The 10,733-nt window shown below is 41.4% G+C and overlaps 2 protein-coding genes and 1 non-coding gene across 4 annotated transcripts in view; 2 read left to right on the top strand and 1 right to left on the bottom strand.

Moving 5' to 3' along the window:
- Positions 1-4,572, top strand: part of LOC108555511 (homeobox protein ceh-19) — a 6,707-nt gene extending 2,135 nt beyond the window's left edge. Inside the window, exons 3-5 of one of the 2 annotated variants that reach the window (XM_017911170.1) lie at positions 2,176-2,402; positions 4,160-4,296; positions 4,359-4,572. In XM_017911170.1, the coding sequence (XP_017766659.1) occupies positions 2,176-2,402; positions 4,160-4,296; positions 4,359-4,572 (578 nt within the window). Of the gene's footprint in view, positions 1-2,175; positions 2,403-4,159; positions 4,297-4,348 lie in introns of both variants that reach the window. The other variant, XM_017911172.1, reaches the window with a different exon arrangement.
- TRNAM-CAU (transfer RNA methionine (anticodon CAU)) lies at positions 3,897-3,969 on the top strand. The gene has a single exon. It is a non-coding gene; the product is annotated as a tRNA-Met (tRNA).
- A 571-nt stretch (positions 4,573-5,143) lies between the features above and the next one.
- CycH (cyclin H) lies at positions 5,144-6,871 on the bottom strand. The gene is made up of 6 exons (XM_017911151.1): positions 6,664-6,871; positions 6,138-6,362; positions 5,897-6,070; positions 5,602-5,827; positions 5,408-5,519; positions 5,144-5,285 (listed from the first exon to the last, which is right to left on the bottom strand). Exons 1-6 carry the CDS (start codon positions 6,778-6,780, stop codon positions 5,144-5,146), a joined length of 996 nt encoding a protein of 331 aa, XP_017766640.1. The 5' UTR covers positions 6,781-6,871.
- Between the last annotated feature and the right edge of the window lie 3,862 nt (positions 6,872-10,733).

Raw genomic sequence — 10,733 nt, 5'->3', positions numbered from 1 at the left:
CCTTCGCCCCCTAATCCCTCTTCCGGCTTCGAAATCGCCCAATTCCCTATGCCGCGCGAACCGCCACATCTTTCGTTGAAATCTCTGCATTCTGTCATAGCTTTGATCGCTAATCTCGTAGAACGTCTATCCTAGGTCATAACAAAAGATCTAGCCATCTGTCTATCCTGAAGCGTCCAATCGGTACAACTCATGCGTACGAATTAATTATCCTGCTAGTTGGCCACGAGTGTGAAATCGTGCAACGCCGAACGAATGAAAATTAGCCACGCTTTATCGCGCATTTCTACTCGTGCTCTCGCCATTCATCACCGAATAATTAGGAGACAAGTTCACCGTGGCTCGCGGCAATTAGGTAAACTAGAGGGCGTGGTGTTCTATTTCGGCGACGCTTGCGGTGCTCCTCGACGGGTTCCTCCGCACGCTTCTTCGTGTTTTACGCTCCTTTTTGCACCGTTGACTTCCACGCCAACCCTTTCTTCCCTCTTCTTCCTCTTCTCCTTTACCGGAGCTCGTTCGTCAATGCAACCGAGTCAGAAAGTCGACGACAAATGAGCCGCGTGAGAGAATGGCACCCTCCGAAAATATTTTCCTCTTCCGCTCGTTTGTTACCATCTTTCCCGGTAAAGAATGCTAACCTGTAAAACTATCCTTCCTTTTCCGTCCAAAGAATCCTCCTCGAAGCAATTTCGACACCTCTCTATAGACGGTGATGCTCTCTAGATAGATTTAACTCCTCTCCAGCTGCGTGCCGCGCAGACATTGTGCTAATGCAACAGATGCATCGTTCAAATCTAAAATGTAAACACGTGCAACTTGTACAGTTTGATATTATTATCTGCACATACTGTTTCCCAGCATTCGAGTTGGAATCCTTCCTGAATTTACACGTGCACAAGCGTACACGTCGCACGACGTGGTTCACGTCGAGTGAATTAGAGGCGGTACGGTTTTAGCCGACGACTCTGTAGTACGGGGCTGAAGAGAAGTCTCGAAAAACGCGCGAGAAACGCGACAATTACGTCGCCATCTGACAATTAGTAGCCGGTAAACGACACTTCGCGGTCCCGGTAACCACGCCGCAAATACTTTTTTCGAGATATTTATTGCACCTCCGACTGCTGGGGTCGTCCGAGTTGATCCATTCTTCTTGCGAACGAGGAAGCTTTGTCATCGATTTATCGACGCCGAAATAACCGATTTCCCTCGCCGCGATTTCATACCGTGATATACGAGTCCTTATCTCCGCGAAACGCTTGCTCCGAATTACTCGATAACAGAAGTATAACTATGTCCAGGCGACACGAAGTATAGCGGGATCGATTCCGTCGTACGAGAAGATTGGATATTAATCTCCATTTTACAGTCTGCTGGGAAAGGTAAGGAAATAGGGTACGGTGTGCGTGTACCCTATGCGCGAGACGAGGATGATGTGGACGGTGTGTCGCGAGTGTGCTTTTTTCTTTGAAGTAGCAGACATACGTTCAACGGTGGAGCGTTATGCTGCCATGGTTTTTCGTCGGATGACGAATGGGCAGATAATTAGAAGATGATCCCCGCTGCTTAGAGAGCGGTGCTGTTACCAGTCGACTAAAAGAGACCCCAAAGACATTCCTCATGGGCGAGGCGCGACGTCTTGTACCAGCGGCTTGTAAGCCCGGGATAAATATAAATATAAACAACTTCGACGGGGGCAAAAAGTAACGAGATTGATGAGGAAAGAAATCCTGCGGGGGTAATTGGGATTGGTTAAGTTAAAAAGAGAGACGGTGGTTTGCATTGCCCACGGTCTCGATCTCATTTAAAAGCAATTAAAATGAGAACAGGCCACGTCACGGCGCATAAAACACCGCTTTACCATTAATAACAGGCCTTTGTCATCGCGTCAGTTGCTTAAATCTAGTTCCGTTTATTCCTGGTCAAACACCGAATACAATGTTATAGTTTATAATTTGCGGTAGTCTGCTGTTTAATCTCACATGAGACGCGTGTTATTAGAGCTCATTTAATTACCGCGCGTTTTCATTCCACTTAATCGCACTGAAGTAACACGACCGACGTCGCGCAATTATTCGATAATTACACGATAAGGAAACGTTGTTTAATTATCATTTCTCGCAGATGTATACCGTTCTACACATAGAAAGAGCGTAATCTTTTTCACGGTGTTACCAGAGGCGTGTACTAGCAGCAGCAGTGCCAACTCCACGACAGGTGTGGATAGAGAGGTTCAAGAAAAAAGTGACAGCGCCATTAGCGATGACGAAAGAAAGAAGAGGCCTCGTACAGCGTTCACCGCGGCGCAAATTAAGTCATTGGAAGCGGAATTCGAGAGGAACAAATACCTCAGCGTGGCAAAGAGGTTGCAGCTCAGCAAGACTCTGAAACTCACTGAGACTCAGGTACGTGTTGCATAATTTTGCGTGAGTATTCGTTCTAAACAGCGATGCAACGGAAACTGATCCGTCTGGAAGCCCCGTTTCGCTCGGACGAGAAAAATTACCCATTATATTTCATAACGAGAAGAGAACTAGGGCTAAATAAGATTCCCCCGTGATTAAAAGGAAACACGTTTCGCGGAAGTCGCTTCGAACGAGATGCATCGCGTACAATAAATTGCGATAACGTCTGCGACTTCCGTAGGCTAGGCCACCTGAAATAGTTTAGGCTCCCTGTGCCCTAAGTTCCTGAAAATCAACCGAGCACTGAATTATGGCTTTAAAGACCGCCATATGTGTAGGCGCCAGATCGTGGCGCCAAGGAGGAAGATCGCCTTTTAGGACCAATTAGCACTTATACGCCCTTTCTTCTCGCAAGGATGAGACAAGAACGCGAAACGTTTGCCACTTCCTTTCGCGGAAATCTATAATCAATCATTGTACTTCGTGTAAATTGCATTTTTCTCGGAACTCTCTTCCCTTCTGCCTTTTGCAGGCGCCACGTCGAAACGACGACGCCCTTTGCTCATTTTTCTGCGCAATTTGATTTCTGGTTTCTAATATTATCTTCGCGGTCCAGAGTGCTCAGCTTTCAACGAAGATTTAGATAATCTCCGCGTTAGCTGCACAAAGATGTATAATGGATAGCGACAGTTACATAATTCTTCCATTTACTTTATAGCATGGCGCGTGGCACGCTGTTGCATCGCTTTAAACTAATTAATTTATGATAATATCCTAGATATTTTCCGTTCAGCCGAGTTGCTGCAATCCTGCAGACCCGCAATGTTGCGAGCTGCAATAATTGCCAGAATGGTAGAAATATCGCGGGACGCTGTGAACGAGGCAGATAATTATCTTCGCGATCACAGCAAAGGGGAAGGACGATCAGACGACGGATCAGAGGGAAGAAGGAGACGTGTCGTGGCGCAGACATAACTGTCACAATATTTCTCGTAGTTAACGAGCCAGCTCCGGGAGTCCCCTCTTCTTGCTCTACTGTTCCTCCGATTCGTGCGTGCGTTTCCAGCATGCCACAAGAACGCAGCATCCAGGGACAACGGATGCTGCGAGGCGACGGACCGAAGAGGCGTCGATTTTTTAATTAGGATATATTACTGCTTTGAACCTTCTGAATCCGGTTTAGGCATCATTCTCCGTCACAAAATTCTGTAGAAATCGTGCCCAAGATGCTGACATCGTTTTTTTCCCCCTGAGTTGCCTCACGTGGTTACTCTTTTTCTCATGGCCAGGGTTGATCCACTTCTCCATGTGATACACTCCGAGTCGTACATCTTCTTTTTTCTTTAAGTTCACGATTAAGTTCGTCGAAGATTGTTGAATTTTCGTCATTGGTCGACGTGAGACACAAATGTTTCATCTTTGACAAAATACATTTAAAAAGCTAGAGCTTGCAAAGCTTGCACTTCATATATGTTAAGGGAAAGCTCTGCAAGCGCCTCGGTAGCGCAGTAGGCAGCGCGTAAGTCTCATAATCTTAAGGTCGTGAGTTCGATCCTCACCTGGGGCAAATTTTTTGGTCCTGACGAGGAAAAATTGCTTGAAAATTCTTCATCTTGGCATACTGCATACCGTACTTCGTCTTGTCCAAGTGTGTTGCGAAATCGATGAATTCTTCATCCTGCCTCTTCAATTATTTATTAAAGACTACACTGCAAACTGAATGTAATGAATTTTTCTATCGCTTCTTGTGTTCGCAGATTAAAATTTGGTTCCAAAACAGGCGTACGAAGTGGAAAAGGAAATACACAAATGATGTGGAACTCCTGGCGCAACAATACTACTCCAGTTTAGGTATTCCTGCACCCAGACCAATCTTCGTCGAGGATCGTCTTTGGTAAGTTTGGTAAGTCGTTCTGCGTAATTTCGATATTGTTTAATGTAAATAGTTTCGCACAGGTTTTTCAATTACCCGACGCAATTGCAACCAGGAGCACCGATCTTTCCACAGCATTTAACGACCGTCCCCTTACCATCTGCCTTGCCGATTGTGCAACCATTGCCCAGTAATTTGACGATGGGTCAGCAAACATCGATTTTTCAAAATATTCCCACGAGCAATCCGACATATCATTTAAGCCAAAGATTGGACTTTAGGCATCAAGATTCTTAGATATGGACGTACATCGTAAATTGAGAATGTTCATGTGCAATACTAATTATGATGCGGAATCGAATCAATAAGCATTGGGATTTATATGTGATACGTATTTTTGAACGCTTTAAAATTAATAGCGTTTTTAGGCATTAGAAAGGCATTAAAAGTACTTGATAATTTTTTTATTATATTAATAGATAATGATATTAAAATGAAACCAAAATTTACACCAAATGTGGCATTTCAAAAACATGCCATTCTGAAAAATTAAATTATAAAACATTTAATATTTATAATTAAATAAGGACAGGCGTATGAAAAAGGACAAAAAACAATAAGGAGTTTATTATTCGCATTTAATATAAGGAGACACAATATATACAGCAATTAATTTTTATAACAATCTTCTGTTTTTAATGAAAAACTAACAAATATATTTTTATCTCTTAATTAAATCATTATGTAGTATTAATAAATAGTGTAATCCTTCCTTATATGTTATTAAAGGAGATCTAAAGTAATAAATTATTTATTCTCTGTACAGTAAATAAGAAATAATATTAGTACAATCTGAAAGATTTCTTTATTATAGAGCAGAGGGAGACAGGACTTTACTGACACCCAAAATTTTCTCATCGTGAGCTGCTTGATCTTGTATAATTTTAGCATATTTTTCATTATCCTGTAAATCTTCTTCATCCAACATTTCTTGCATTCTCTGCTTATAGCTGTAATAGTATAGTGAACAAAGTATTGTTAAAACCTACCTTATTCAAACAGGATTCATAAAGATACCTAGTGAAGAGTAAACTTAATTTTATATTTAATTTAGCTTTAAAACTATACTTACATTTCACTGTCAGGATTGTTTTCCTGATTTCTACATTTCTCTAATTTCTTTTCCAAAGCTCTTACCACTTCCCTTGAAGGAGGTTCCACAAACTTAGCCATAGATCTTATTTCTATAATACATATTATACCAGCCAGTTAAAATGTATTATGGAAATATTTCTAAATAATACAAACAACAAGAATGATATTTACTTCTGACTGCTTCTATGATACATCCTAAATGTTCTTTGGAGAACAAAATATCTGTCACATAATTGTCCAAATTAGCAGAAGCTCTGGATGCAGCGTGTAATGTTGCAGCCAATGCAACTTGGCTTGGGGTATATAGCAAAACACTATCAGTCAAAAATACCCTTTCTAAAAATTCTTCTATATAAGGCCTTAACTTTTCGGGATTTTCCAAAGAAACATACCTTGTCTAGAAGTACATGGATTAAATTTCACTGAATTTTGAAATTATGTCGATAGAAAGGTATTGAAGATATACCTTAATATCTATCATTAAACCTTCTACTGGTCTGAATGGATTATGTACTGTCAAGTTATAATTTAGTTGCTGCATGAGGAGTAATTCATTATTAAGAATGATATCAGATGCTTTTTCTCTATCTCCCTTAATATTAGCAACAAACTGATATATGGATACATTAAATTCCTCTACCTAAAATAAACCACAGTAACAAGCTGCACAAATTCATGAGCAGGTTGTTTGAAGAAACAATAATTACTTTACAAGCCAAGTAGACACATGTGACTAAGATTTCTTTGGGATGATAATCCATAACACTGTTTCTAAGGTAGAATCTTTTGAAATAATGTAATGCCGTCGCTACAGTAGCACGTGGCATTGAAGGAGTGAAACGACGACAAAAGTCTCTCAATTGTAATTCATAAAAACGTAGTAATGTACGTTCTTCTGTGTGGGATAGAAAATGTTCCTCCCTTTCCTCTGGCTTTCCAATCATAATTTGGTAAAATAACACATATAGTTCACAACATTCACACATTAAAAGAAAACGCAATAACAAATAAATTGTGAGAAAAGGTAAACAAGTAAAAATATAACAAAGTACACATTTATTAATATGTTTCATGTAGCTACAGGTTTGAATTCTACATAACCTACAAATTGTAGTCGATAATACGGAAAGTATATTTTTGTTTTTAAACATGAGACACACGATAAAAATCATATATGAAAATTAATCTTCAAAATTACATCGTTAATTTTCCATTAAAAACAGCATAACTTACCGTCATATTCGCACCATGCTTTTGAATAAATTCTACGTTGGTTTTTTCTCTCAACGCTGTCAAATCATTTTCGTCGCTAAATATCCAGTACCTTCTCTGTGAACTCTGCGGGAACATCGTTGTTTTGCTGTTGTCAACTATACTCGGTAACCAAAACACGGTACAATGAAATTTAAAATTGATATTTACACCAAACAGGACGCGCTAAAACGGAATGGTAAATATTCAAAATGGCGTACTCGTGCGATGTTTTGGTCATCGTGCCGAAGAGGGCAGCATTAGTTGTACTTTGTCTCATCCCTATGTCGATATAGTCAGAAACTACACGATGGATGTATCGTTAACCTCTTCGCAGGAAAAGTTTTGTTCGCAAAGAAAAAGGACGCCTGGCTTAATTTAGGAATATCCATAGGAGGTAAACGTGCATTAGTATTTTTTTAAGTGAAGAAAATAAATGAAATATTTTTCACAATATAAGTGCCAATGCAATGCAACAATATATGATTATAATTAACAAGTGTGCTACATTGTTACAGTTGGCATACGTGTATGATGTAAACGCCATGTGCACATGTGTCAAATGGTAGAATGTTTATGAAACAATTAAAATAACAGGTAACGATTTAATTTCTCTTACATGTATTGTTCTTTCATACGGCTTTTATATTTTTTATCCATTTTCTTTTTTAATGACAGTAAAGAATAAGACTGTATGATAAACATACCGGTACCATATTTAAATCTCGATTTATTATTGAATTTATATATTTCGCTTTATTGAATCATCATTTTGAATAATCATTCATCATATTTTCTACAAACAATATCAATTATTTTTTAATGAATATTTGCGTTTAAGAAACACGTTTTCGTATAAGAATACGTAAATGTTAACGCGTTGTAGGTTAAACATTCCGACATATAGCGCGAATACATTACGTGTTTTAGTATTGTCGTTGCGAATACGAGTATCTATAAAGATGCAAACTAACGAATGGAATGGAGAATATCAAAGGAGAGAAAAAGTGAATGCGGAAGAATCATAAATAAAGGCAGTACACATTGAAATATCCAGAGAATTAATTTTATAAAGAACAATATGAGAGCTGTGAGTATGATGTTCTGAAACGTCGGTGTCGAAGAAAGTTACGACACAGAGATACGAGAGAAGGATGCGAGCTGGCGAATACAACAGAGGTTAGAGTTTTCGGTAAAAGGGATCATATTTTCTGGTAACGTGATTGTACGTGCCAGTAATAAACAAGATCGGCGAATGGTTGATAGAGGGTCAGAGGTGGGGGGCCAATTTTAATATGTACGCCCCCGCAAGCGGTTGCACGTCGGATCTGAGGGGGCGTTCCTACGACCCTTTGTCAACCGACGACGCCGCTGCATCTTATCACGATCAAGGCTTGGGATCTCCCATTCTGCTCTTCCACCTCGTTCAGCCCTCGAGGCCATCCCGGTGCTGCCGCTTGTTCAAGCAAAGACGTTGCCTCGACGTCTCGGTGGCTATAACTTTCTACTTTTTGCACATTGATTTATGCTTCTTTATGCTACGCGACGATACGTTGTCGTGTGGTACAGTGTGGATCTCTTAAAATTTAGCCAAGCATCTGCATCCCGTATCGCGATGATCTAAGATACGAGATAAAAGAACTGTCTTGGAATTTCTATCTCCCTGAATTAATTCTTACATAAATAACGAAACATAAAGTCACGTCACGCAGTGCGTAATATACGCGCGTAAATTACAAGCAGCTAGTAATTAAGGAGAATTTTCAATTTGTCCGACTGGTACGACGCTATTCGAGCGGTTTAATTTCCGTTCGAATCTACGTCGGGAAACGATATGGCACCGAAAGTGAAGTACATCCGCCATTAATCTAATATTGCGGTTGCCGCCGCCCTCGACTTTGCGTGCTGCACCCTTCCGCGCCGAAGCTTGCCCCCTTCGCACAAATACAAACACTAACGCGTGACCGTTGTGGACAAGCACTTACACGCGAGCATCTGTACACCGAGATATCTCGCGTATGCACGTGAACACGGAGAAAAGGTGAGCCAATCGGTTCGGTTTACCGGCAACGATAATGCAAAATCAATGTCTGGCATGGTGTACGAGGTGTGACGGGTAAAGTGGATTACCTTCGCACCCTTTTACCCCGATGGTTCACCGCAATCAAGAAGAACTTTCTATCAACTTGCAATTACTCCTATTGTCAGGTATAAGGGCCAAGCGAAACGACCGAACACGGGCGGAGATGTTTTGGAGTTTCCAAGTTGTTCGCATCGAACGATGCGCTTGTATGGAAAAATATCGCATGTGTGTGCATTTCTTTTTGTATGCGTGACCTAGTGTATCGCATGACCGTTAGCATGCCGTGGTATCGTCGTCGGTTAACCCGCAAAAAGCGGTATCACGCCTGCTCCTAACACTCCACGTCTGATCGGCCGGCTATCTTGCACGCAAGCCTTCGGCGATCGAAACCTTCTCGTGTATTGTTCGTCGTGATGGACGTACTGTTTGCATATTATACGAAGTCGGTGGTCACAACTCTTCCTTTTTCACGTTCAAAAGTGGCCACCATTAGGCTGACAATGTTCCTGAAATCTCGCGTAACGCGAGTAACGATCGCGTAATCGATTTAATTGACAATTTAAACGAAACGCGTGCATGGAATATAAGTGCGAAACAAGAAAAAGAAGCGTACGATGCGTTGTTAAGTAATAACTTTCTGCCACTGGAATGGGAAATTTCGTAAAAGGAGCAGCAAGTATTCACCCCGGGCCGGAGTCGAATACGAATAAATGCGAAGACGCAATCGATATATTTCGGCTTCTTTAATTATTTAACGGTGTCCCGGATTCGTGTTAACAGGCAGTATATCACTGTCCTCTGTACACGCCGTGCATTATCTACTATCGGATGTCTCGGGTAATGTGCGTTCGCTAGTCTGTGAAATGATTATATATACCGTGTATACGAAACTAAATTTACCAGAGACGTCGTTACGTAACAAATCATAAATCTCGCAGTCAGTGAGCGTACATAGCTGGAAAATCGTGGTACACTGACTCATTGCAATTGCTGATGCATTTCTGCACACGTGCATGGAAGATATTCACGCACGTGTGTACGCGTAAGGATGTCTGCGCGTCGTGTGTATACGCAAATATCGTACGTAACATAGCCTGATCGTGTTCAAGACTCATGCACCGACGTTATGTACATCGATGATGTCCTGTCATATGAGTCATGGTGTTTATCTAAAATTACTACAATTTATCAAGGCTGCCGTGGGCCCTAGACCATTACAAAGTCTTGCAATGGCTAACAATTTTATTTGGGCAAACCGGTAAACAGATCAGCCTGACGTGTGTACGTTGTTCTTTCACAGCATCCCCCTTTCTTGGCGTCGTTGAAGTGTGCGCGGTTATGGTCCCTTTTGGCCAACAAAATGGAAGAAACTGCCACGCATGCAGAGGAGCACGATTGTAATTTACAAGATAAATACGGTTGAAAGTAGGGACAAGGAAACTTGTCGTGGGACGTGGCTCGTCCGACGGCAGCTAACCACTGGCGACCTGCTTTTTTCACGAATATTAAATCGCGATGCAAAATTACGATCACGCCGCGGAACACTGTTCGAGATGTGTATCTGGATATATATTGAAGTGATCGCGCGAACGGATCGCTGCTCCCGAACCAATTATCGTCTTTCAAATATCCACAGAAGCAACCTGTGCTCCGGGCATCGGAGATGCAAATAACGCGCCTGTCCGAGATCCTGAGCAGCGACAGTATTCCATCGACAATATGCGAAACCGTGCATTTAACGGGGCGAATCGTTAATCGGCCACTCGTATTAATTTCCCGCCGATCATGAAAATAAATAATTTCCACGCGTACACCGACACGGGTTCTCTTCCCTTTTGGGGAATCGCGCGTAAATCGGCGTGCTCGTGGAAAAAATAGCGGTCCCGTCGAGGCGATCATTATTAAACAATAAAAGAGCAGCGTGGTAAGTGGAAGAAAGCAAACGAAAGGGACGAGGAGGGTGGAAGGG

The sequence above is a fragment of the Eufriesea mexicana genome, unplaced genomic scaffold (genome assembly GCF_001483705.2).
Source record: "Eufriesea mexicana isolate 0111107269 unplaced genomic scaffold, ASM148370v2 scaffold124, whole genome shotgun sequence".
Lineage (NCBI taxonomy): Eukaryota > Metazoa > Arthropoda > Insecta > Hymenoptera > Apidae > Eufriesea > Eufriesea mexicana.
The sequence above is the reverse complement of the archived record's forward strand: the minus strand, read 5'-3'. Positions and strand labels throughout refer to the sequence as shown.